Source organism: Kalmanozyma brasiliensis (assembly GCF_000497045.1).
Source record: "Kalmanozyma brasiliensis GHG001 unplaced genomic scaffold PSEUBRA_SCAF2, whole genome shotgun sequence".
NCBI classification, from domain to species: domain Eukaryota; kingdom Fungi; phylum Basidiomycota; class Ustilaginomycetes; order Ustilaginales; genus Kalmanozyma; species Kalmanozyma brasiliensis.
The window spans coordinates 985,304-1,010,650 of NW_015961959.1; the positions used below are offsets into that span (position 1 = coordinate 985,304).

The 25,347-nt window shown below is 58.7% G+C and overlaps 12 protein-coding genes across 12 annotated transcripts; 7 read left to right on the plus strand and 5 right to left on the minus strand.

Annotated features, from left to right (window-relative positions):
- Positions 1-413: 413 nt before the first annotated feature.
- Positions 414-2,600, plus strand: PSEUBRA_002894 (Exocyst complex protein Exo70; the record flags this gene model as incomplete). The annotated part of the gene is made up of 1 exon (XM_016437252.2): positions 414-2,600. The coding sequence occupies one exon, from the start codon at positions 414-416 to the stop codon at positions 2,598-2,600; it is 2,187 nt and encodes a 728-aa protein (XP_016292773.2).
- A 495-nt stretch (positions 2,601-3,095) lies between these two features.
- Positions 3,096-4,340, plus strand: PSEUBRA_002895 (Thiolase, C-terminal; the record flags this gene model as incomplete). The annotated part of the gene is made up of 1 exon (XM_016437251.1): positions 3,096-4,340. One exon carries the CDS (start codon positions 3,096-3,098, stop codon positions 4,338-4,340), a length of 1,245 nt encoding a protein of 414 aa, XP_016292774.1.
- A 2,852-nt stretch (positions 4,341-7,192) lies between these two features.
- Positions 7,193-8,974, plus strand: PSEUBRA_002896 (Na dependent nucleoside transporter; the record flags this gene model as incomplete). The annotated part of the gene is made up of 1 exon (XM_016437286.1): positions 7,193-8,974. The coding sequence occupies one exon, from the start codon at positions 7,193-7,195 to the stop codon at positions 8,972-8,974; it is 1,782 nt and encodes a 593-aa protein (XP_016292775.1).
- Positions 8,975-9,579: 605 nt separating this feature from the next.
- On the minus strand, positions 9,580-10,033 carry PSEUBRA_002897 (Dolichol phosphate-mannose biosynthesis regulatory; the record flags this gene model as incomplete). Its single annotated transcript, XM_059464928.1, has 3 exons — positions 9,580-9,756; positions 9,832-9,918; positions 9,995-10,033. 3 exons carry the CDS (start codon positions 10,031-10,033, stop codon positions 9,580-9,582), a joined length of 303 nt encoding a protein of 100 aa, XP_059321326.1.
- Positions 10,034-10,311: 278 nt separating this feature from the next.
- Positions 10,312-11,688, plus strand: PSEUBRA_002898 (uncharacterized protein; the record flags this gene model as incomplete). Its single annotated transcript, XM_059464929.1, has 1 exon — positions 10,312-11,688. The coding sequence occupies one exon, from the start codon at positions 10,312-10,314 to the stop codon at positions 11,686-11,688; it is 1,377 nt and encodes a 458-aa protein (XP_059321327.1).
- Positions 11,689-11,692: 4 nt separating this feature from the next.
- Positions 11,693-12,724, minus strand: PSEUBRA_002899 (Peptidase S24/S26A/S26B; the record flags this gene model as incomplete). The annotated part of the gene is made up of 1 exon (XM_016437325.2): positions 11,693-12,724. One exon carries the CDS (start codon positions 12,722-12,724, stop codon positions 11,693-11,695), a length of 1,032 nt encoding a protein of 343 aa, XP_016292776.2.
- A 317-nt stretch (positions 12,725-13,041) lies between these two features.
- On the minus strand, positions 13,042-15,276 carry PSEUBRA_002900 (Protein of unknown function DUF3425; the record flags this gene model as incomplete). The annotated part of the gene is made up of 1 exon (XM_016437322.2): positions 13,042-15,276. One exon carries the CDS (start codon positions 15,274-15,276, stop codon positions 13,042-13,044), a length of 2,235 nt encoding a protein of 744 aa, XP_016292777.2.
- Positions 15,277-16,181: 905 nt separating this feature from the next.
- Positions 16,182-17,949, plus strand: PSEUBRA_002901 (uncharacterized protein; the record flags this gene model as incomplete). Its single annotated transcript, XM_016437297.1, has 2 exons — positions 16,182-16,190; positions 16,276-17,949. 2 exons carry the CDS (start codon positions 16,182-16,184, stop codon positions 17,947-17,949), a joined length of 1,683 nt encoding a protein of 560 aa, XP_016292778.1.
- Positions 17,950-18,331: 382 nt separating this feature from the next.
- PSEUBRA_002902 (uncharacterized protein) lies at positions 18,332-20,167 on the plus strand (the record flags this gene model as incomplete). Its single annotated transcript, XM_016437299.2, has 1 exon — positions 18,332-20,167. The coding sequence occupies one exon, from the start codon at positions 18,332-18,334 to the stop codon at positions 20,165-20,167; it is 1,836 nt and encodes a 611-aa protein (XP_016292779.2).
- An 83-nt stretch (positions 20,168-20,250) lies between these two features.
- PSEUBRA_002903 (Acyltransferase ChoActase/COT/CPT) lies at positions 20,251-22,524 on the minus strand (the record flags this gene model as incomplete). Its single annotated transcript, XM_016437311.1, has 1 exon — positions 20,251-22,524. One exon carries the CDS (start codon positions 22,522-22,524, stop codon positions 20,251-20,253), a length of 2,274 nt encoding a protein of 757 aa, XP_016292780.1.
- A 1,149-nt stretch (positions 22,525-23,673) lies between these two features.
- Positions 23,674-24,460, plus strand: PSEUBRA_002904 (uncharacterized protein; the record flags this gene model as incomplete). Its single annotated transcript, XM_016437291.1, has 2 exons — positions 23,674-24,044; positions 24,124-24,460. 2 exons carry the CDS (start codon positions 23,674-23,676, stop codon positions 24,458-24,460), a joined length of 708 nt encoding a protein of 235 aa, XP_016292781.1.
- Positions 24,461-24,559: 99 nt separating this feature from the next.
- PSEUBRA_002905 (Zinc finger, CHY-type) lies at positions 24,560-25,344 on the minus strand (the record flags this gene model as incomplete). Its single annotated transcript, XM_059464930.1, has 4 exons — positions 24,560-24,904; positions 24,976-25,128; positions 25,203-25,263; positions 25,340-25,344. 4 exons carry the CDS (start codon positions 25,342-25,344, stop codon positions 24,560-24,562), a joined length of 564 nt encoding a protein of 187 aa, XP_059321328.1.
- Positions 25,345-25,347: the final 3 nt, after the last annotated feature.

Below are 25,347 nucleotides of genomic sequence, written 5' to 3' on the forward strand. Positions count from 1 at the left end.
ACGATTGCAAGTAGGCCGAATACAGCGGTAAGTAGAAGGCGACGCAGTTTGGGCGATGCGATCGGTTGATGTGGTGGTGTGGGGGGTGTCAAGGCGAAGTGGCAATGGTTCCAGATGTGTTGGCCGTCTTGGACATGCACTACCTCTCCACACCCGTCCCGCAGCTGGTCAAATCGGAAGATGACGTGATCCGCTCAAGTAAAAGGCGCTCAGCCTCGAAAAAAGGATAGCCGGGATCGGGCAGATAGTCAGACTTCTCTCCCGATCTCCCAGGACCCTTTAGACCAACACTTGATGCATGCACGGACATCGTGGGCTTGCACTACCTCAACCACCACTTGGCGAGTACGACATGGTCAACCTGTAATCTTGTACGACTTTTCCGGACACATCGAGTAAACCTGGCAGGCAAGATGTCGTACGCTGGACCGAGCAGCGGTGCTTCTGTGTCGTCCACGACCCGACCTCTGCGCTCAACAAGCCCATCTGCGTACGCTACTCATGCAGGCTTGGGTAGTCATGACGACACCGAAGTCGCTTTTGCAGAGCTACAGATGCTCTCGCAGAATCAACGAAAGCTGGCCACCCTCACAAGTCGCATGACCACCATCCTCTCCGGTTTCGACAAGCGCCTCATCAAGCTGGAAGGCAGCATCTTGCCCATTCACAAGGGCACACAGAGGCTGGCGCGAATGTCGGACAACATCGATCTCACCTTGGCCGCCCTCAACAAGACACTTGGCCACTACGATGTCGTCCTCGATGAACAGCCACTGCTCAAGAAAGGCGCCGACGCTAGAGACACACGACCCTACATGGACACGATCGACCGCGTCGTCAAGGGACTCCAATACCTCGAACAATCGAACCTCAAAAGCCAGGAGGGTGTCATGAAGCGCATGTACGACCTCATCGAGCTGGGTTCTCGCAATCTCTGCGGCGTCATTTCAGACTGGGTTCGCGCTGATTCGGAACCCATCGACTTGGCCGAATACAGCCGCGATGCTCACTACCCTGTGCCTTCCGAAGAGACGCACAATGCGATCGTTCCCATCCTCAACTACCTCTCGACGTTACCGAGACATCCTCGCACGGGTTACACACCGCTCTCCGCTGGCTTTGCTGCATATGCCTCGGTGAGGAGCAATTATCTCACGCAGTGCCTGGACCCATTAGCAGCGAGACTGCGACAGCATGCCATTGAAAGGATCGGCACTGGGGCCGGCGGCTCGGGAATGACCATGGCCAACCACGATGACGACGAAGATCATCACTCGGCCTATCGACGCGGCGAGGCCGGTGCCGTCGAGCTGTTCGAAGCGTACTACGGCATGCTGGACAACGAGTATCGAATCCTGCAGGCGGTCATGGTCTCGGCTGAGCTGGGCGAGGAGACGCTGTTGCTGGCATCGACCTTCTCGCAGCTGGTGTCTGCTGCCCTCGCGGCTCTCATCGAATCGCTCAGCTCCATCTCATCCCACGTCCGCCGGCATTTGGGCACTCATACGTCGTTCCTGCTCGATCTCATTGGCGCCATGTCAGGCATCATCTTGACGGGTCAGTGGGAGGTGCTCGTGCGCTCGATGGAAGACTCTCCGGAAGCACCTTTGTCCAGCAATTTTCCGATCAACAAGACAGATGTTGACATCAATGCAGGCTTTGCACCCGCCTCGGAGCTGCTCGAGATCTATAGCAAGCTCAAAAACACCGCCATCGGCATCTTTCCACGCTTCATCGAGGATATCAAGGCCATCCCCACACGCAAAGCGGCCGAAGTTCCCAGCACCTCGGTCAACGAGATCACCTACTTGGGGCTGCAGTTTGTTCGCCAGGTCACCGAGTACAGCGACATTGTCTCGCCGCTGCTGCACACGCTTGGCAACGGCAATTGGATGATGGCGAGTGGCGTCGCACCCGTTCTCTCGCTGGGGCTGGATAGCGACGCGAGCAAGCAGAGCATTGTCGGGGACTACCTGAACGATGTCGTTGCCGTGATCCTCACCTCGCTTGAAGCACGGTCCCGTGCCATTCGTCAGCCATCTACTGCGTCCGTGTTCCTGCTCAACAACATCGGCCACCTTCGACGCTCTCTATCGGCACCCTTACCAAGCTACCTTGGCGCAGCAGACGACGGGAGCAGTGTGTCGATCATCTCGCTGCACCTCGGGGAGATGGGCGATGATCTGCTTGCTACGGCGTTGCGCCAAGCCAACACGGCCTACCTCGATGCCTGGTCGCCGGTCGTCGCGCCGCTGATGGAGGACCAGCCGCTGAACACGAACGCGCACTACCACCGCCACGCGACATCCAAGCTCATCGGTGTTGGCTCCGGTTCCGAGAAGAACCAGGTCAAAGACCGTTTCGCCAGGTTCTACGAAGCGCTGGATGATCTGGAGCGTCTCCACCGCGCATATCCTGTCAGCAGGGAGGACGTTGAGCTGAAGGAGAGCTTGAAGCGAGACGTCACACGACTCGTCGGTCCGATGTACGCGAGGTTTCTCGGCAAGCACAAGGCCGGTGACTTTACCAAGAACCCGAGCAAGCATATTCGCATGACGGAACAGGAGGTCGAGGACAAGATCGCCAGCCTGTTCCGGTAGGCGATACCGGTCCCCACTAGTCTCGTTCAAGTATCTTCGTTGTATTCTACACCCTTCATCAACGGAACTCATCGCATTGCATCTCATGGGTCTCACGACGATGTCGACGAAATGGATCTTGACGCCGGAGCTGACAATGAGAAGGAGAAATCAAGGTCGAGAAAATGACTGCCAAAATTGTGAGAAAGAGGCCGGTCACACGCGGCCCAAAACCGCGGGGCGGAAGAAAGTTGCGGCGGAAGAAAGTTGAGACAGAAGAATCACGGAAATGACGGAAGCCAGCCGCCTTTCCTCAGCACGAGAGGTGGAGCGTGCTGCCTTCCCCCACAACCGACGAGGTGAAAGAACAACAGACTAGCAAACGGCATTACCATCTTCCGTCTCGACCACCACAGCATCCCGTCCACGCTTGAAGCCATCCAGCACCAAGACTGCTCCTGCAGCGAACAGAACAAGCTAACGACGTCGAAGGAGCCCACCGCAACTTCCATCACTATGGCATTCCGTACCACCTCAGCTGTGCGACAAGGCTTGCAGAGCCTGCTGCAAAAGCGAGCGGATGATGTGGTGTTCACCACGGCGCTTCGAACGCCCATCGCGCGCATGAAGAAGGGCTTCAAAGACGCCTATCCGGAAGAGCTCCTCTCGCACGTCCTCCGCCGTACCCGCGAGCGACTCGAGTCTCGTGGCGTGGACACCTCCATCATTGAAGACATCTGCACGGGCACGGTGCTCATGGAGCTGGGTGGCGCGAAGTCTGGACGAATGGCTGCCTTGCACGCGGGCATGCCCGTCACTTCGGCTTATAAAACCGTCAACCGCCAATGCGCGAGTTCGCTGCAATCCATCACGGACATCGCCAACGCCATCCGCGCCGGTGAGATCCAGTGCGGCATCGCGGCGGGTGTCGAATCCATGACGCGCAACTATGGCTCCCGCGCTATCCCCACCGACCTTAGTCCGCTGCTCAAAGAAAGCGAAAGCGTTGATGCGAGGGATTGCATCCTGCCCATGGGCGAGACGTCCGAACGTGTTGCGGACAAGTGGAACATCAGCCGCGAACGTCAAGATGAGTTTGCCGCCGAGTCGCACCGTCGTGCCGAGGCCGCCCAACAGGACGGTCGGCTAGCATCCGAGATCGAACCCATCGAAGTCCGATGGATCGACACGGACACCGGTGCCGAGTCTATCAAACTCATTAGCAAGGATGAAGGCATTCGACCAGGAACCACCGCCGAATCGCTATCGAAGCTCAAACCTGTTTTCCGCAAGGACGGGCGGAGCACCGCAGGCAACTCGTCGCAGGTCTCGGACGGTGCGGTTGCGCTCACCATGGCCCGACGCGATGTGGCCGAGGCAGCAGGGATGGAGATTTTGGGCAGATGGGTGGGAACAGCGACCAAGGGCGTCAAGCCCGACGTCATGGGCATCGGTCCCGCCGAGGCCGTGCCCAAGCTCCTCCAGCGCTTTGGGGTGACGACGGAGGAGGTGGATCTGTGGGAGCTCAACGAGGCGTTTGCTTCGCAGAGCCTGATGGTGATGGATACGCTCAAGTTGGATGTGGCCAAGGTGAACGTCAAGGGTGGAGCGATTGCATTGGGACACCCGCTCGGCGCGTCGGGTGGGAGATTGGTGACGAGTCTGTTGGCCGAGCTGAGGAGGACGGGCCAGCAGGTGGGGGTGGCTACGCTCTGCTGCGGGACTGGATACGGCAAAGCCTCGCTCATCATCGCCGAGTAGAGGGCCAACATGTAACATAGAAGCTCGAAGCATGCTCAAGACGTCTCCCGATCTCAATCGAGCGGTCGAGTGAGATGAGTTGAGATCGGCGATCTGGCTAACATGGCTTGAGCCTTCGGCCACTCTCCGACGACGTGAGCTCTCGCGATGGGGCTCGCTTATCAATGAATGCCCCGCTCCGTGCGAGGCACGCATCGTCCAATCTTATGCAAGGCACCACCGAGCGCTGCAGGGTCATGCTGCTCCAATCTTTGCGGAACGCGGATCACGCTGGTGGTGGAGAAAGTCTCGGAGATGGCCGAACCTTGTGCGGGGCCAAGCAATCATCTCTCCCAAAGATAGCAGCGTTTCAATGCAAACGACACCCGGATCTTCGCGCTTATCGTTGAGGGAAGAGCGGACTGGGTTGCGAAAGTGCGGGGCGCCATGTGGGAAGAGCAACGGTCACGATGGCATGGTTTTTGCTATCAAAGGCTGCAGAGAGGGGATGGTGGTGCTCGAGACGTTTCCGAGCAGCCGCGTCGTGAGGAGGAATTGTTTTGGCGGGTGAAGTTTGTTAGGTCGAGCAATGGAAGCTCGGAAGTGGCTTCGATGATAGAAGGACATTTTTACCCCGCCGCCTCTGCTGCAGATCGGCTCCCGCCCTGACACTGCACCAAACTGACTAGTCCTTCTTGTCCGCTCTCGATACGGTTCGACGAGAGTCGACGGTGTGACAAGAAGGCTTAGCATGTCCAAATCGACATCGAAGCCTGCTTATGATGCTGAGGCTCTTCGCAAGCCCACCAATAGAAGGTTCGGGTTGCGACGGAAGCCAATCGAGCGTCGCAATGATTGGCGTTGAGCAGCTTAGACAAAGAAGAGTTGGAGCGCGGCAGTTGAAATTCGTGCATGCATACCATGCAGAACAAGTTTTTTTTTCTCCTTTGTCTCGTTGGTGCATCGCAAAAACTTTTAGTGACAGGACTGACCAATCCCGCGTGACCTGCTCGATTGTACATGGCTCACTTCCTCGGCTTTGCGGCATGAGAAACAGTCCTCCCAGTATACTGTCACGATGCCGCTGTGCCGAACCGACATCCTTCCGATGGAGTGTGGTGTCGTGTGGCGAAAACGAATCTCTCGTGCGACGCGAAAGGAAGAAGACCTGTCACAGCCGACTGAGTTTGATCTCGTGCTCGACCCGAAGAAGCTTAAGCGAAGGCAAAAGCGGGCTCGAGACCAGTCACGGGGGATCCGCCGTTAGAGCCGATAAACAGAGTTCTTGTCGAATTTTATCAATTTTAAAGTGCGAGGCCAGCGCTTCTACGGCGAGATTTCTCTGGGCTCGGCGGTTGGCCAGTCGAACACGCCTTATCTCTCTGTCCAACTTGGCCCTACTACAAAGAAATGCGGCGTTTGGAATTCTTCCACGGACCAGCCACTCTGCCAAGCGAGGGGCCATCTTGGACACCTTGGCCATCTCCATTGGCTTTCAGGTTGCACAGATACGTCCTTCGCACTCAATCGGATACGAGCTTGATGCTGGAACGGGAACAGCAGGTAACGATAAGGTTGACGGAGCATAACAAGGCGGAGAGTTCTGTGGACGGGCGAAACAGGAGCCAACTCAGTCTAGGCTTGGGTGGATGCGGTTCAATTTGCGACACACACATGCTTCGGAAGACGTTGCTCCTTTTCAATTTCGCTTGGCCTTTCACTTTTTGGTTCCTCGTCTGATCCTGCGTCCTTCTGCAGCCGCTACTCTCTCTATTGGATCGTGTCGCGTTGCACCTCGTCTACGAGCAGAGTCCCAGGTATACCTACTCGCCAAGTGCCTCGTCTCGCCTACGCCTACACCATCCCAAAGCCACCCGCCATTCCCACCGGTTCGGAGTCAAGCTTCCGTCCTCTTCCCCACTTCGTCTCTTTGTCGTGTGCCTGACGCATTCGCCTATCGCCGCACGCCTCTTTGGAGCGCGTTCTTTCTCATTGGCTGCCGTGTCAGTACCAGTCCGAACCCGGATGCTATCCCTGGCTTCGCCTTGCAACCAACCTCACTGCTCCGCCCCTTCCGTTGGTGTTCCGCCTCGACTGGACTGCATGCTAGCCCGTGATAAGAGAGTTCTGGATGCTCCCCTGGGCTAGAGTGCATTGCAGTCGGCCTCATGCGAACGCCTATCTCTCACAAAGTTGCGCGCGCTCGACCCTTTTGCCCCTCGCCACATGCCACCAACGCCATGGCATCGCTGCGCTAGTGCTGCCATTCACCTCGGTTCCTGAAAGAATAGGTCTCTGACACGATGCTCCAAAGACGATACCACACGCTTTGCCACTCGCCGGTCTGTAAGCTGTCTCGTGATGAGAATGAGCGAGATAGAGCATATCAAGTAGCTGTCATGAGGATGCGTCGACAGTCGAAGTGACTGCACAAAGTCCTAAAATTTAATCTCCTGGTTGCTGCCCTTCTGCTGTTCCCTTCACGGGTGAAATTTAGTTGGAAAAAAAAAGTCTCTTCTCGAACCGGCTCATGTCGACTGTTCTTTCGCCGGTGCAACTCTCCTCTGGTTCGTACGCCCTTCGCCACGCTAACTTCACAGAGTCCAGGTGACCTCCTCGACCGTCTTCCTATCTGGCTATCCTCAATCTCGCTCGCCCTCGCCCTCGCCCATTCCTATATCACCCCGCTCTTCCCGTCTTCATACCCTTCTTCCGTCCCTTACCCACACGTCTCCCCTCCGCCCTTCCCTGCTGTCTGTGCAGTCCTTATTCTTCGCGGTCCTGCCTTCCATCTTCGCTCGTTGACGAGTAAAAGCAGTGGCAATCCTTCGTCACCTTTCCCCTCCGCCCTCGGCATACACTCGCTCGTCATCATGTCGGCTACCCAGACTCCTCAGCTCTCTAAGGACGCTCCCATCGAGGAGCACGCTGCTACCAGCAGCGGCTCCCACCACGATGCTCACGACGACAAGATCGCCTACTCTTCGTCGGATCGCGACATCGAGAGCAGCGGTCGCCCTCCCATCGAGGCCATCGAGCCCCACCCTCAGGGCGAGCCTGGCCGTGCCAGCAAGCTTTGGCACTCGATTCGCACCCACAAGGCTACCCGCATCATCTTCGACATGGCTCTCATCTGCCTCATCCTCGGCTGGTGGTTGCCCGGCATCATTCGTGAGGAGACTCGCCACCGATGGGTCATCACCACCATCTGGTCCTGGTTCTTCATCCTCCTCATCCTCTTCCACAACGACCGATACATCCCCAAGAAGCCCTTTGCCGACGCCATCGAGGTTGTCTGGTCCAACGGTGTCTCCAAGCCCTGGAGCATGATCCCTCACTACGGTCAGATCGGTCTTGGCTGGCTCGCTCTCCTCGCTCTCTACTTTGGCAGTGCTTTCGGCGTCAAGGAGATCCCCGAGTCGCGATACGCCGACCGTGCTCGCTCGCTCTTCGGCCTCTTCCTGATCAACTGCTTCTTCTACGTCATCTCGACCCGTCGCACCGCCATCAAGCTCCAGCCCGTCATGACCGGTCTCGGTCTTCAGATGATCATCGGTCTCCTCGTCTTCAAGACGGGTGCCTTCTTCAGCGTTGCTAGGTGGCTCGCTTTCGCCGCCGCCGACTTGCTCGCTCAGGGTCAGCTCGGTGGTGCTGCCTTCTTCTGGGGCAACCTCGCCGGCCAGCACTACTTCTTCATCGACACGCTCTCCTCGATCATCTTCTTCGTTGCCCTCGTCGTCCTGCTTTCGTACCTCGGTGTCATGTCCTGGGCCATTCGCAAGTTCGCCTGGCTCTTCTTCAAGCTCATGGGCATCTCGGGTGCCGAGGCCGTTGTCGCCGCTGCTTCGCCCTTCATCGGTCAGGGTGAGAACGCCGTGCTGGTGCAGAGCTTCCTCGACCTCATGACCAACGCCGAGATCTTCCAGGTGCTCACCTCGGGTTTCGCCACCATCGCTGGTTCCGTCTTCCTCGCCTACGTCCAGATGGGTGTTTCGCCCACCCACCTCATCACCGCCGCCGTCATGTCGATCCCCGCCTCGATCGCTGCCTCCAAGATGGTCGTTCCCGAGACCGAGACGCCCGTCACTGCCGGCTCGGTCAACATTCAGCTCAACGAGAAGTCGGACGCTGTTGACCCGCTCCACGCCTTCTCCAACGGTGCTTGGCTCGGTGTCCGCGTTGCCGCGCTCATCTTTTGCAACGTGCTCTGCATCGTTTCGCTCCTCTACGCCGTCAACGGTGTCCTGACCTACATCGGCAACTTCTGGACCATCAACAAGCTCACGCTTACCCTCATCCTCGGTTACATCCTCTACCCCTTCGTCTGGTGCATGGGTGTTCCCAAGGCCGAGCTTCTGCGCGTCAGCCAGCTTTTGGCCACCAAGATTGTCGCCAACGAGTTTGTGGCTTACATGGCGCTCGCCGACATCAAGGCGAGTGCCGACCCGCTTTCGGCCCGATCCGTGCTCATTTCCAACTTCATGCTCGCCGGGTTCGGCAACATTGGTTCGCTTGGTATCAACATTGGTGTGCTCAGCGGTCTTGCCCCCAGCCGTGGTGGTGCCATTGCCCGCCTGGCCCCTCTGTCGCTGCTCACCGGTATCCTCGTCACCTGCTCCTCGGCTTGCATCGCCGGTGTCCTCGGTACCTCTTAAATACCCCTCTCAAAAGCGGCGGTTAGCGCGATTCGCTTTCGCCTCTCAACGTGTCCGTGTGACGCCTTTTTGTACTTCTACTTCTTCCACGACTTGCTCTGTATTCGGATCTATGGGTCTTTCGAATGGTAAACGGCTTATGACTATGCTTTAAGCGTGCGTTGTGTGAGAGGATGAGATTTGTACCGTCTTCGTTGAGAGCCTCGCTTGGGGGGAAGGTCGGAGAGAATGTCCGCGCCGCACGAGAGCAACGATGCTGTCTTACGTGACTGACCCTCCGCGAGTCCAACGCGCGACAGCCTGATCCATGCGATACTGCTGTCTTCTTAAGACGTTGTGAGCTTGCAAAAAGGGCGTGAGCGCGTCAGGCTCTCGCCGGTCCGTCTTACGACCGTGCGTCTTATGGAGTCGTTGTGATCTTGGCGGATGGGATTGAGGGACGCTGGTGGGCTTGGGGAGGCCGGGCTAGTCGGAGTGCATCGTGCTACCATCCAGCGTGCTGGTCGCGATCTTGCGGACCGGTTGGGATGGCAGCACCTCGAATGCAGCAGCACGTAAACAGATCGCTGTGACTAGTGTCAATTCAGCCAGTCATGGCAGCTGGCTCATCTGGCCCTCGCTTCCTGCCTGCGCAGCATCGCCTGTGCGTCTTGCCGCAGAAGCATCGCCGCGTAGATGCCTACCGTGCCAAGCCCGGCAAGTAGCACAAGCGAGGGCAGGGTGATCGCCCATCGTCGATCGGGTACGTATGTGTGGATGGGCGAGTCGGATGGCAGGAACGGCTGTATGCACCCGAGAGAAAGAGTCAGTGGAGGTCGAATCGGAGGGATGTGTGGCTGGTGAGGAGCAGGACCTACAAGAACGAGCGCCCACAGCGTATAGCTGCCGAACAGCGCTAGTGATACGAGCAGGATGAGAGCGCCAAAGAGTCGGTTCGAGGTGCCCTGCAGCGCACAACGTGGGAATGGAGATGGTTAAGATGGCGAGCGAGTGCAGAATCGGAAGAGGAAGGGTCCTTACCTGAACGTGCACTTGGGAATATTTGTCCACGCGCGGCATCGAGAGTATGTCAGAATCGCCGTCGAGGCGATGCAAAGGTCACCGACTCATGTCTTGCACTCCAAACGAGAGAGACGATGATGGTCAGGAAGGGTATGGCGAGGGTGCCAAGGATTGGACCCTGATCTGCGCCGTGTTCGGAAATCGGCATATCTTCCAACCGACAGCTCGGAACCAACACGTTCTTCCTAGCAACCTACTTCCTCCCCTTCCCAACCCAACACCTTCGAAAGCCTGGCTCAGACGTCGTCCTTTCTGCAGCATCGAGACTCGGCACAATGCCACCTCTCCCACTCAATGGCAGCTCTTACCCACCTTCCTCTTCAGGCTACGCCCCGCTTGATCGGGAGGACGAGCTGGAGCCCTCTTTCCCCTGCTCATCCGTCACACGCCGAACATTCACCCACTCGCCCTACCGCTCGCGCGCCAACGACCCGACCGACCTATTGCAAACGTTCCTCTCCGACACGCGACCGCATGCCGAACACGCGAAAGCCCTTTCTCTGCGAATCACCCTCGGGCGGAGCGGAAAACGGATCGAGCTGCCATTGCCGAAGTTGACGGTGCAGGATGCGCTCCCGTTCGCAGTGGCGGATGACGTACCGTGTCTGCGCGGGCTACCGAGTGCGGGTACGAGAGGATGGGGTGATGCTGTGCGGGGACTGATTGGTGAGCTCACCGGCTCAACCCCTAGGCACGCCAGGGAAGGGGCCTTGCAGGTGTGGAACGCCTCGCAAAAGCGCCCGCTCTACGCAACATCAGAAGAAGTCGACCGTTCTCATACTCGGTTTGCAACGGGAACGATCCCCCCGTGGACGTCGGTGAATGACGACTTCCTCCCCGCACCACCCACCGTCCCCGCGCCTACCGAAGAGCAACAGGGGCAAGACGACGTAGATAAGCTCTTCGACGCTTCCAGTGGGATGGGCGACTTCGACCTCGCCTCGGTATTCGCCAAGACTCGACAGCGCAAAACATCATGGCTTGTGTCGGGAGGGCTGCAGGAGGCGATGGAGTGCTTTGCGGACGATCGACATTTTTCCAAGCGACTGAGGTGTCGGGAGGCCGTGTGGGGGTGGGATTTGGTGAAGCTCCGGAGGAGTGTGAGGGAGATCGCACGCGACGGAGGGAAGGGTAAGGGGAGACAGCAGGATTCGGAGGAGGAGGAGTTGGAGGTCGAGGTGGTTGGATTAGAGGATGGGCCGGTGTATCATGTCGTCTGGGCACCCATTCCATACCTTGCGACGAGATGGCGAGGAATGTTCGAGACGAGAGGCGCGCTCATCGCCATCGTCATCACCAGCACCCTCTTCGTGGGAAGCATACTGCTGGGCATGATTAGCAACACGCTCTTCCTCATCGTCACGCTGCTATCCCTGCTGACGTGGGGTATGCTCATGCGGTTGGTACGAACACAGCATCGGTGCGTCTACGACACGATCGGTACCGCGTGGTGTCTCAGTCCGAGGTGGATCAAGCTCGTCCACGTCGACCCCTCGTGGGAGCACGCTGCGGTGATGGACAGTCTCGGCGAGAGCGCCGCCCAGGCGAAGATCGCCAGCCGGGACGACGGGTGGTATATTGAACGAGGCGTCGATCAGGATGACTGGCTGACCTCACATCGAGACCGCTTAGTGCACTGGTGTACAACGTGAAAAGTCAATCAGCATCGTCCCCCAACCGTCCTCCTCTGCTCGACTGATTCCATGCGTGCTTTCTCCTCCTCCCGTCCTCCCCCTCCTCTTTGGGATCCGTTCCTTCGTCTTGGGCGTGAGGATCGTCCCAATCGACGTACGGGCTGATGACCGAGTCCTGCGGATGTGCCTTCCTCCCCCTCCCCTGCTTGTCCATCAGCGTCATCTCGTCCAACACTCTGGCCAGACTCGGGTTGACCTGCGTCATGCGATCGTTGCTCGATTGTGGGTACTTCCCATTCGCCTCGCCCCGAGGCTCTGGTCTCGGTGCGGGTCGACCCCATCGCTCGGGCGGCCAAACCACCGCCTCGATGCGACTGGTGATCAACCCCATGGGTACGGGACCGAACTCGCGGCTGTCGCGACTCTTGTTCCTCCATCCCGCCGGTGCACTTTCACCGTTGGCCACGCGCTCGAGAGATCCGGGGAGGATATCTACCGCTGCATCCCCCTCAACCCACACATGACCGGGTGGCACCTGGATCCTCCTCCACCGTCCCCCTGGCACCCACACCCTCACACTATCCCCGGGGAGCGCAATCACCCGTTTCGTCAAAAGCAGACGCGGGTCGAGCGGCGAGATGAGCGTCACAATGTCTCCCACGGCCAGCTCGGCGTGCTTGTACGTGACGGTGCGGTTGAGGAGCACGAGGTCGGAGCGGTTGGACTGGGGGGCAGGGTTGAAGGTGGGTGACATGGAGCTACCGGTGACGTTGCCGAGGCTGTAGAGGTGGGAGGTGATGAAGAGGGCGACGGGGAGCCAGCCGAGGGTGAAGAGGGCGCGGCGGACGGGACGTGGGCGAGGCGGTGGTGGATCGGGAAGTGTCAGGCGCGGTCGAGGCGTGGAGGTTGAGGAAGAGGCATGGTGGGAGGTCGAAGAAGAAGCATCGGTGCTGGAAGAGGCGGCGGTCGAGCTGCTGCTGGAGGAGAAGCGACAGACGATCCGACGAGAGGCAGGCGCAAATGCCGCGCGAGACGTCGCTATCGACCTCAGCATCGTGCGACCCCAGTTCAATGGTGGTGATGGTGGTTGTGGTGTTAAGGACAAGAAGAAAGTTGAACGGGAAACACGTAACCGAGATGGCTGCGCTCAAAATTCGCCGAACAAAATGCCAGCTTCGAGGGTGGAGGCAGACTTTCCAGTAGCATACAAGACTATTTCAAGCTGCCATGAACCCTCACAATTACAGACATGATTGTGTCACTGAGTCCGGTATCACGGTCCTACAGCCTCTCTCTGACAGAAACGAGAACGTCACAGACGGCATGGGTGAGACTGGCTCAAAGTCTTGCATTCCTCTATCCAACGCATCCTCAACCGAGTTTCTTGATCTTGGCTTGTGCAAACAGCTGAAACTGTTGATGCTCCTTCCACACGTCGTCCATGCTCACCTCCCGTTCTCCACGCTCCTTGCGCTGTGCATTCATGCTCGCCAACAGCGTCGCATCGGCCAGCTGCGGATACCTCACAAAGAAGGGCAACGTGAGCACCCAGGTCCTCTCGGAACTGACGTCTCCGTCACCCATGCAGACGAACCGGGCCACGTCGATGGCGAAGCTGTGCAGCTCGACATCAGGCATGTTAATGAGCTTGTCGCGGATGGCGGACCACGGGAATGAATCGATCGTGTGATCGTGCGGCGTCGACTGCTGCAGCGGCGTCGGCTTGAGCAGTGGCGGCAGGCTGTAGCTGGGATTGAGGCGGTGGTTCCAGATGTGATACGAAAACTGCTGGAAGCTGTTGGCTTTGCGTTCGGTGTCGTAGGCCACTTTGGGCGTGGACCCGCTGCTGCTGCGCGTGTCGCTCATATCCCCCTCGTCCCAGTCGTTGGGCAGGCGCACAAAGGCGAGCTTGACGTGCGGATTGGTGGCTTCTTCGTGCTCGATGAACCGCAGATCCTCTTCGTCCAACTGGTAGTCGTTGGGCAGATTGAGAAAGTGCGAGGCACCGCGCTTGACCCAGACACGGTTGACCTGGGCCATGACGCGCGCGAACCGTCGACGTATCGTACGCAAATGCTCGGGTGGACCGCGGATGGTGCTGGGCAGCAGAAGGGTCGGCACACCGCCTGTGGCTCTGCAGGGCGGCACTACGGTGGCACAAGGTGGAATAGTGGACGAGGAGGCGGAGGAGGAGGAGTCCATGGCAGTGGGTCCTGTCGTGGTTGTGCCATAATTCGGAGTCGCAGGTCCGAAACCGAGAAGATTCGCGTAGGTGTTTGGATCCGACATGCCACCCAACCCGCCACCGAACGAGCTTGCACCATTTGGCGGGAAGTAGTTCGGATTCATGGCGGCTTCTTCCGGAAAGAGGGAAGCAAAGGTGGACAGATCCGGGTTGCCCCCTCCGAGCAGCGTCTGAGCGAAAAGCGAGTCGACGTCGTTGCGGTACTGGCGGGGCATCTCCAGCTGAGACGGCTGCCAGAATTGATTCGGCAGCGCGTACTGCATCGGTGGTTGCTGCTGCTGCTGTTGCTGCTGCTGTTGCTGTTGGGGCGGCTGCCAAATCTGCTGCATGTCCTTGGGACCCATGTTGGAGGGCGAAGAGACCGATGTCTGGCCAGCTGCTGTCGGGTTGGGTCGAGCTGACGTCGAGGGGCTGCTTTGGTTGGAAGGAGTCGAAGTCGTATGGCGGGTCGGAGCCGTGCTCGAGGTGGTCGTATCGTCTGTCTTGCGTTTTCGCTTTGCCTCTTTGCTGCCCGTGTTATCGGCGGTCCTCTTCTTCTTATCACTGCTCGCAGCGTCCGGCGTTGAGCTGCAATTATCCGCTTTATTGTTCGCCTCGCGGTAGTAATTGAGGAGCTTGCTCTCGGGCAAACCGTCGGCTGGGATGTTGCTCTCCTTGCGAATCTCTTTGAGCGCCTCGCACTCTCCCGCTCCTGGCCAGTTGGCCCAGGCCTCGGACATGACCTTTTCGCTGGACGAGTTCATGGTCGAGTCGAGCATCTCTCTTGTCATGCCGGCCTCGACGAGACATCCGCCGATGCTTCGCTCGCCGATGAAGCGCGAAAGACTGCCGACGATGCCGCGGAGCGTGTTGTTCTCGGCGAGCAAATGACGCAGCGCAAAGCGCAGTCGGTTGACTTGCGTGTCGTGGTCCGAGGAGAGAAGCTCGACCCTGGCCTCGAGAGCGCGAATGTATTGCTGCTTGCGTTGTCGGAACTCACGCTGTGCGGCTCTGTTCTGTTCCTTTCGATGCTGAGCCGCGGTGATGGCCTTGCCCTTTTCCGTGGACGCCGGACCCGCCGCCGCTTTCTTCTTGCCCTTGCCAGCCTTGCCATTGGCTTTCTTTTTAGCGGCGGCAGCAGGGACAGGCGAGTCGCCATCTCCATCGTCGTCGTCCTCCTCATCCTCATCGTCGTCGTCATCCGTGTTGAAGTGGGCGGAGGTCATGCTCTGTGCGAGATGGGAGGTGGGCATGCTTTGCTCCAAGCGCGGTTGTGGACCTAGCGACATTGCGGTCTGGAAGCCGCTCGAGATGGCGGTGGGAGAAGCATCGGTCCATCGATCCATAGGCGAGCCGGTCGGGCCGCGATGAGCAGGAGGCATGGCTGCACAAGAATGAATTGCGGTGGTCGATCCGCAGCTTTACAGGAGCGATGTCATGCTCGAGTGGTCAGCTGGGGAGAATGATGAGACGACGAGAGGCTATGAGTTCATCTGCGCTGCCGAGATGGTGGGGACTCGAGCTTCGGCTATTTGGAGCAAAGCGGTGGGTTGGAGGTAGGAGGCAAAGGAACAAGTCGGCACGCGCTTGGTTAGCGCCCTCAGCGCCGGTTCAGTCTAAAATTTCGCTCGCCGCTGAGACTGCGACTGACTGTGTTTTTGCTCGGGTGGAAATCTTTCCCTTCCGCCTTTCTGGTTCGCTTTTTCTTCGGCCTACGGCTCAGTTCAACAGCCGATACCCGACTCGCAGGCAGGCAGGCAGATTGTGGACATGGAATCGGATCTGACCGGGATCTACCGGAATCCACTGCGGCGAGGGTTGTCCTTATCGGTCTCGAGACTGGCAACAGCTTGCTCGACTACCATCTCCATCTCTGCATTCGGTGGGCTGACAATGGCGATCGAGCTACCATTGTTTGGGATTCACATCTGAGGTGATTTTTGGCATATTGTTATATCTTCGTTTCATTCGGTCTTTGCGCCCGAAAAATGATTTTTGTACGTCAGAGTGCAGCCTGAATTGGAGCGGAGGCTCAAAGCTCGAGTCGAGGCTCAAAGAGGGATCGTGGCACAGGCCAAGCTGAATCGCCATCGCTGCTGCTGAACCCCGCTCTTCGCTTGGAAATTGGACCCCGTCCTTGCTGCGATTGCCCCTCATCGAGCCTGTCTGCCACGTTGTCCCTGTCGCCCTACGCATTGCATCCGCCCACCGTCCGCTCTTCTGTACCACAATCATCTACTTCATCCATCCACGGTCGCCCCTCGAGATCGATTCGTAGGTTTGCATCATGTTGAAGGTAGGTCCCTCGAGCCATCACCCATCCACACCGATAAGCAACCAGACTGACCACTGTCTACCCATTTCAACTTCGGATGCGACAGGAACTCACGGGTCAAGCACAGGGCTACCTGGGCAACCGCAAGCCCTTTACCGCCGTCACCGACTGGATCGACCGACTCTGCACCCAGCGCTACGCCGAAGAAGAGTACGATGGCATTCCCGAACTCGTCGAGGCCATCAACCTCCAGTCCACCGGTCCCACCGAAGCGAGCCGTGCCCTGCGCAAGAAGCTCAAGTACTCCAATGTCCACGGTCAGAAGCGCGCGCTCATCATCCTCAAGGCGCTCGTCGAAAACTGCGGACAGCGATTCCAGAACACGTTCGCCAACGATCAGCTCGTCGATCGCATCAAGATCATGTCGCAGGATCAGCTGGTGGATGCCTCGGTGCGCCGGCTGCTCATGCGCGTTCTGCTCTCGTGGCATCAGCAGTTCAAGGACGACCCAACTAAAAAGATGGTCGCAGGTCTTTACCACGCTTGCGGCGGTGGAAAGAAGTCCGAGGCGCAGAAGAAGAACGAAGCAGCCGAGGCGTACCGCAAGCTGCAGGAGAAGCAACGCATCGAAGCACAGATCCGTAGCGACCGCAAAGCCGCCGAGCAGCTGCAGAAGGAAGAGGACAAGAAACGCGGTAAGAAGGGCGTCAAACGACCCGCCTTCAACTTCGAGCAGGAGAAGCCCTCCATTTTGCAATCGCTCGCCATCTCGCAGCAAGTCGCCACGGCGCTCGTCAACGCTCTGCAGCACGTCAACCGCGAGAAGGAGAGCGTCACCCAAAACGCACGCGTGCAGGACTACCTCGTCAAGACCAAGGTGGAGCGCAAGAAGATCATCCGCTACGTCCAGCTCGTCAAGGATGAAGAGTTCCTCGGCTCGCTCATTTCAGCCAACGACCAGATCATTCTGGCGCTCGAGCTGTACGATCGACTCTCCAAGCCTGCCGACTTGGATTCGGACGACGACGAAGAGCCGCTGGCCGCCATCTCGGGCTCGGGGCAGACGGCGCAACAGAAGACAGCGGCCCGTTTGGCGGCGGACGATGCCGAGATCGAGATGGTGCGCAAACGCATCGCGGATGCCCGCCTCAACGCCCCCGATAGCGAGCTGGAGAAGCTACAGACGCGCCAAAGGGTGCGCATCGAGCGTCACAACTCGCGCGTGGGCAGCATGCGCAGCTTCGACATGAGCCCACAGGCTTCCCAGGCCGGCTCGAGCCAGCGAGCTGCCGGAGGAGGAGGAGGAGGCGCGATGAACGATCTCATCGATCTCGACTTCCAGGAGGATCAGGGACGCTATCACTCGCAGACCCAGCCAGGCGGTGCGCGTCGAGGCATGACGGCGAGCGAGGCAGCTGGGAGCAGCAGCGCCCAGCACGGCGCCCTGTCGGACTACAGCGACTACGAGTCGGAGGAATCGGCCGACGAACACGCCCACCCGCAGGCGCCTGGCCGTGCTCGTCAGCTCGCCGCATCGTCTTCGCGACCCGAAGGTGGGTCGTGGTCCAACCTCAACGACTCGGACGAGGAAGAATGGCTGCGAACCACGCAGAACCATCGACCCAACATCGGACCCGGCTTCAACTGGGACGAGGAGGAGGCGGACGACGATCCGTTTGCCGATCCATTTGCCGATGCCAACAATGCAGCTGCGTCGGGTAGCGGGTGGGGGATCGAGCGACCGCAGAACCAGCCTCGAAAGGAGTGGGGTGTGGTGTAGGCGGACGTAACATGCAATGCAGCTTCGAGCTGATTTGGGTCCTCTTTCTTCCCTCTAGCCTCTCCTCAGTATCTTGTCGCATGTCGTGATCCAGTTTGCAATACATTGTCTTTCGTGAGTTCGCAGTATGCTGATGATGTCCAAGACCTCGCGTCAACTGCAGGGGCAGGGTCCACCAGACGCGCTAGCTCACTCCCGAGGCCTTTTGAAAGCGCTAAACCCTGCCACATTTTTGGAAACGGTCGGCTAGCCAATTCAAGTCTCCATGCGCTGTGCCTGTGAATCCAACCGAGAGACAAACACACATGCTCAGCCCCGACCACCATTCATCAGGTCCACCATCCCATCTGTCCATCCCATCGCCATCCACTACACAATCAACATGAGCGGGCGGGAGCGTATCGCTCAAGCCGGACCGAGCAATCCCAGTCGGCAGCCCAAACCAGCCACCAGCTGGTCGCTGTCCCTCTTTGGTGGACGACAGACCAAACCATCATCCAACCCATCTGGTCTCGGGTGGAGTCGACCTGGCGCCTCGTCCTCTGCGCGTCATCGGGACGAGCGAGAATCTTTGCTCCCGTCTCCGAGCGCGGACGACTTTGACGATTCGGATGCCATCTCGTTGCTCTCCAACATTGCGGATCGTGATTCGCGCCGGGGTGGTAGCGGATCGGCTGCCGCGCGTCGTCGTGCGCGTGCGAGGGCCAGAGCACAAGGTCGAACATGCGGAACATTCTGGCTGGACGTCGAAGAGTGGATCCCAGCGCTATCGTGCGGGCTGCTCGGCAGGACGAGCACCTCAGAAGGTGAAGGGAGGAGACAACGCGCTGCGTCGATTGGCAGCGTCATGAGTCGCGGCAGACGCAGTCAGGCAGACGAGGAGGCCGTCGCGGCATTGACACATCAGCGATCGGTCAGCGATGCGAGCCTCGATAGTATCGCTGGCAGTCTGGCCGGGTCCGGATTTGCGGAGAGCGTCGACGATGATGCGGGTATGCTGGATGATGTGGACATTGCGAGGTTTGGTCAGCCGATAGCCACGCATCAACACGACCACGAGTCCCCAGCTCAATCTCAGGCGGCAGCAGAAGACGAAGCACTACTCAAAGCGGAAGCAGAAGCAGCTGAGGCGAACGCACAAGCAGAACGTCAAAGAGCACTCGAAGCTGAGGCCGCGCGACTGCAGCAGGAAGCCGAAGCAGAAGCGCAACGACAGAAAGACGAAGAAGCGAGGCTCGCGGCAGAAGAGGAAGCTGCCATCGCCAAAGCGCGTCGCAAGGCCGAGCGCAAAGCTGCCAAAGCGGGGCTGTTGAAGCTGCAACAGGAGAACAAGGCAGCGCAGGGATGGAGAACCGAGGCTGAGGCAGAAGCTGCTGCTGGCGGGTTTGGGCTTGCTGATGCGGAGGAGGACGAGTCGTACGATCACGACGCAGCCGAGGAACACTTCGACTACCAGGATGCGGATGAGGAGATGCACGGCGGCGAGTACGAGCAGTATGGCGATGCCGAGGAAGGCGCGGATGGGTACTACGCGACGGTGCAAGAGCAAGGACCGGCTGGAGTTGTAGTTCACCACCACTACTATCACGCTACCCCGCCAGCCGAGGAGGAGGAAGAAGTGTTCGTCTACCAGCCCTCGCTGCCCGCTCAGCAGGATCGCAGTCCAGTCAAGGAGGTGGTCGAGGAAGACGAACCTGACATCGCGGGGCTCTCCTTTGGCCGCAAGGCGTCTCGATCGCGACACCACGACAGCAGTGCAGGTAGTCGCTCTGGAAGTGGGCTCACGCCACGCGGTCTGCCCAGCTCTTCCTCGAGCAATAGCATCACCCGCCCCACCTATCGCGATCGACCCCGTCGAGGCTCTAAGTCGTCCAACTCCTCCTCCGGCATCTTTTCCTATCAGTCGTCCAACGCTCTGCACCCAAACGCACCGTCGACGGTGGCGACGAGCGTCACTTCGCCGCTGGGTCGCGAGTCGGAAGAGGTGTACACCCCCGCAGCGGGGCTGGAAGGCACGAAGGGTGGCGCAGCGCACGAGGTCGAGGGTGCCCAGTTCGGAAAGGCCGATGTGGACGCGAACGAGTTCGGCGTCATCACAGCAGGTAGCGACAGGGGTGGTGCGGGGCGGGTCAAGAAGAGTTGGCGCGAGAAGCGCGCCCGCAGTCAGGTGGTCCCCGACGAGGACGGGGAGCGATTCGAAGGGTTTCCTGGCTTCTAACTTCCTCACCCACACTCATACTCGCACATGGACGATCCTATAAGACGCGAATGCATTTTGCTAAACGTATCCAACATGCGAACTCAATTATACTCGTCGTACAAAATGGTCTTTCCGACACTGGCGATGCGCTTCCTCCTCTTTCCGTCGGTCTGCTCCTCCTCCTTGCGGGCAGCCGCCTTGTTCTCGTCGCCAAAGAACGAATATCCACTTTGACCCACCTGGCTGTTCTTGCCCGCATCGTCGTAGTCGTGCGTGTAGCCGTTGCTCTTGCTGCCGATGGGCAGACCGGTGCGCACATCGCACTCGACACCCGCATGATCGATGTAGGTGCTCCTCGACCGCACGTTGGCCGACTTGTACAGCTCGATGATCATCGTCTGCGTCTGCAGCAAATACGACTCGAGAGTGTCCAAGAAGCGTTTGGTCTGGAGATGCTTTGACGAGGCGCAAACGGTGATGCCGTCGTCTTTGATGATGTACCCGATACCGAAGCCGTCTGGGACCACCGGGCCGAAGCCGAACATGCGCAGTGCCGGGTTGCCGCAGTTCGAGGTGGAGACCACCGTGTGGTTGAGCTTCGCATACCCTGCGTCCGTAAAGATGGCCGGAGTTGCCGCCTTCTCATTGTGCTTCTTCCACAAATTGTGCAGCGCGTACAGATGTCGATCGTGACCCTGACCGGATGCGCAGGCACGACTCAGCTTGGCATGTCCATCACACGCCTTGCGCAGCGCATCGATCTTGGCCTCGTTCTTGGCACCTGACACGTAGGTCTCGACGAACTTGGCGGAATGCGGTTGGACGGTGCGGATCGCCTCGGTGCGTCCGTGAAGAAAAGCCTTGGTCATGGCCGGTTCGTAGGTCGTCTCGCATCGCCCGTACAGCGTGTAGTACGCCGCCTGGAACGCCATCTGCACAAACGCATCGGGCGAGAACCGGTGACGCGTGATAAAGTTCTTGCCGTACCGATCGAACTCGAGCACCTCGCACTCGTTCTGGCAGATGAGATCGCTGAGTCGGGTCTCACCGTATCGGATGCCGTCCGCAAGCTTGGTGGTGAGATTCCACTCGAGCTTCTTAGGCGCCGTCGCCTGGTCCACGTCCTGCGCCTTTTGCGCATCCACCTCGCTGGTGGTCCCATTGGCCTTCTTACCCGATCCCTTGGCAAACGGACTCGTCTTGGCCTTGAACAGACTCTTGGTCGCCGAATTGATGGATTTGGCAAACCGCATGATCAACTCCGTATACACATCCGCAGCGTAGCGCAGCACCGTATGACCATCGACCCCCGTGTGTTCAAAGTTGACGCCGGCAGCGCCGTTGGCGCAGATGATGATCTGGAGCTTGTCGTACCATCGGTTGGTGCACGTGCCGGTCTGGATGCCGCGTTGGAGCTTGTACGTGCCGCAGAGCATGTTGTTGCTCAGCTCGGCGGCGTCTGCGGGAGCGGAATCGTCCATGCACACGACGAACAGCGCCGAATCGACCACCTCGAGACACTTGCGATTGTGCGCGTCTTCGCGGAGGTGTTCGCGGTACATGGACCAGATGGGGCGCTTTTCGGTGGTGAGGATGCCGACGGATCCCTTGGCGACGTCCTCGGTCGGGATCTGGTCGGCGTCCTTCATGATGGCTTGGAGGTTTCCCAACATCGCGCGTTCGGTGAGCAACGGTCGATGCTCCTCGTCCAACGCTTCGAACCAGTAGATCTGGCCCCGGCGCATCACGACAATGTGACGCGATTCAGGTTCCACCTCCATCCGACACCCGTTCGCCGTAGGGATGCGCGAGGTGGCAAACAGCCGCGTGTACTGAAACATGTCCAGCGGCGTGCTCCTCACGCTATCCGGCTCGAGCACCCCCGTGCGCAGATCGTGGATAAACGCCAGACTCGCCAGAATCAAATTCGCCGTTCGCATCAGCTGATTCCCCCGCGTCGGCGTAGGATCGTCCTCGAGGATGAAAAACGGGTTGAGGTTGAGCACCACCGAGTCCGAGGCTTGGAGGTAGCTCTCGTCCCAGAACTCCTCGATGTAGCTGGCGCGCGTGCTGGCGTACTCCTGCAGCTGCGCCTGGACGATGGGGCCGTCAGTCTTGAGGAAGTCGGCGACGACGGATTGGGTCGTCGCGTGCTGTTCAGGCGTTTGGAGCGGTTGAAGGCTCGACAGGTAGCGTTGGCAGGTGTCTTCGAGGGTGGGGATGGGAAGGTGCGGGAGCTTGGATTGACCTTCGAAGGTCTTGCCGCCGCCGAGACCTTCCGCGGCGCCGCCATCGTTGACCGAGGCGGACTTGACCTCGACGGCTTGCGCGTTGAAGTTGCCCTTGGCTTCGGATGACATGAGACCCGGTGCCATGGTTGCGGATGGGGTTCTGGGTGGAATGTCGGTGGTCGAAGAGATGGTGATGGTTAGGAGGCAGGATGCGATCGACCAGCTATATATGGCTCAGGCCAAGAAGGGGAGAGGATCAGTCACGAGTCTGTTGACCGATGGACGAGGCTTGGAAGGCCGGCGAGCCCACACGGCTGGAAGCGGATGTGGGGAAAAGAGGGGATCGGAGATTACTGGCCGAAAGTGCAGAAGCCTCGCCTTGAGCCTTCTGCTTGCTTTCTCTATGGTTCTTCTGTCTCTGGCCGTCTCTACTGTCTCGACGTGACCGATGACCTCTTCGAGGCTTCTCCCACGGTACCCAGCGCAGAAGTCGTTGCGGCTTGGCATGACCCCTTCGTCCAGGGTAAGCCTCGAGCCGAGCAGCGGTACAGTCACGCTTCGACCGCTTTTTCCCATTTAGGCGAGGTGGAGGAATTAAAGAGGGTCCACAAGCGCGATCGCATCACATCGCAGCGCACAGAGACACAAAGATTCGGCAAGCATCTCGTAGATGCAAAGCGCCTCTTCTTGGTAGACAGAGCGACGTGCGCGACAATGGCAAGCCACCCCATGCAGCCACTCTGCGCTCAAACACGTCGTCAGGAACAGCCGTGGGTCCCCTTTTCCAGTCTCGCACACGCAGAGGCGGGCGTGATGGAGTGGAAGTGTCTGGAGGAAGAATGAACGAGTCTAGGCCGTAATGACTCTCGGACAAGGCGGAAATGAGATCTGTGTGCCATGCAGAACGGTGATGCGGAGAAGCAGACTGGATGGCCGACAAGGCGGTAAGAGGCCGCGACCAGCTTGAGCGGCAGCGATGCGGGGAAAAGGAGGGTCGTGCAGAGTCTCGATTCGCCGACGGCTGACGCCTTTTCGCGCGATATCCAGAGCAAAGGGATCGCGATCGGGGTGATTCGTATACCGAGATCTATTCCCAAAGGACCCTGAGCTGAGAACGGAATCAGACCACATTCACGGTGAATTTGGCAGCGAACCAGGCGCTTTGCCAAACACCGTCATGGAGTTGACGCTCTCAATGAACGTGCTTTGTTTGGATCGACGTTGCATTCACCAAATTCTTCGCCATCATCAGATCAAACCCTCGCAGACACAGCTGCGTGACCCTGATCCATCATGGCGGCAACAAACACGACAGCTTTCGACATCGACCTCCCCTTCACGAGCTACGACGCCTCGCATCCACTCGACTTCTCCTCTCGACCACACGAAAAGATCGACGGCTTCTGGTACATTGTCGGCTCTTCGCTTCCCCTGTGGAAGCCCAAGAAGAATGTGGTGATCCGCTACATCCCCCACCCAGGTGCTGGCGCGAACGAGGTCAAGTTCACCGACGAGATTCGCTCCGAACCGCGATCCAAGAGTGCCGATCCCGAAGCGGTGCAGGCTTCGGGTCTGTCCTCCAAATGGAAGCGTGAGGAGAGCTGGTTCAACAAGGCTTTCGGAATCAAGGGCACCAATGTGCTTCAGAAGAATGCCAAGAACGGGTAGGTCTTCCCTCCTCCTCCTTTCCCTCCCTTGCTCTCTTACTGATCCTCTTCGATCTTTTGCATTCGTGATGCGCAGCGCATCGTATCAGTGGACGGGCAACGGTCTGCTGCGATTCTTCCACTCGAAATGGCAAGTGATCGGCTACGGTCCGTACGACCTCACCGACTCGTCGCGCACCAAGTTCGACTGGCTCGTCACGTACTTTGAAAAGACGCCCGCGACGCCCGCTGGCATCGACCTCTACGTGCGCGATCCGAGGGATATGCCCGACGCAACGTACAAAGAGATCCTCGAGCAGATGAAAGCGCTCAAGGCAAAGTACGAGGCAGATCCGGATGCCAAGCGCAAGCAGTTGGCAGGAGAGCTGGCCAAGCTTGCCGAAGAGTTTTTCGACATCCCACACGATGTGTAACTGCTCCGCTCGGAATGATACCCATTTGACACCATTCCTCTATGTTGTCGAGTTGCTGAGAGAGTGTGTGTCGGATACAAATACAATTGCTCGTCGTCGTTACGACCAGTCGAGATCATCGTCGTTGAACTTGCTCCACTGTTTCCCCGCTGGACCGCCGTTGAGTGCGGAAGCGTCGAGCAGGGGTTTGCCGTCTTCCCCCACTGGTCCCGCTGCGTCCAATGGTAGACCGTCGGGGCCGAGCTTGCCAGCGGCTCGATCCTTGATCGCCTGCAGCCAGCCGCCCTCGTCGATGCGCTCCGTCTCCTGCGCCGCCACGCGACGAAAGTAAAAGTCCTTGCGTGGATCGTACTTCACCCGGTCGTCGCGCAGCATGCGGTTGTCCACCCGCGCATCTTCGCCTTCCACCGACAGCACCGCTTGCGGCGTTTTCGCGTCGATCACCTGCAAAACAACACCACAAGACAAAGTCAGCAAGGAGGACGGTGGCATGTGGGGTGAGGTTGAGGACGTACGTAGTGATTATCGCAATGCGGACAGAACTCGTCCGACTCTTCGTATTGCGTGAGATCTTTACGGAAGGCCTTGCGACACTTTTTGCAGATGAAGGCCATCTCGATGGTTTTCCGCAACTCGTGGTCTTGTGACTCTGCATGACATTGTGGACACTGAGGAGACAAACAGGATTAGTCAATATTGGTCTTAGATGTCGACGAAAAGTACGTTGCTCGAGGGATCTTACGTCGAAGAACTTCTGACAGCACGGCGCTCGGATCGACACCTGTGCGTTGAGGATGTGTTTGCTGTACAGCAGCGACGGGGAAAGCATGGTATTTAGTCAGGAGGTCTACGATACGCTGTACGACTCTTGGTACTTACCACATGGT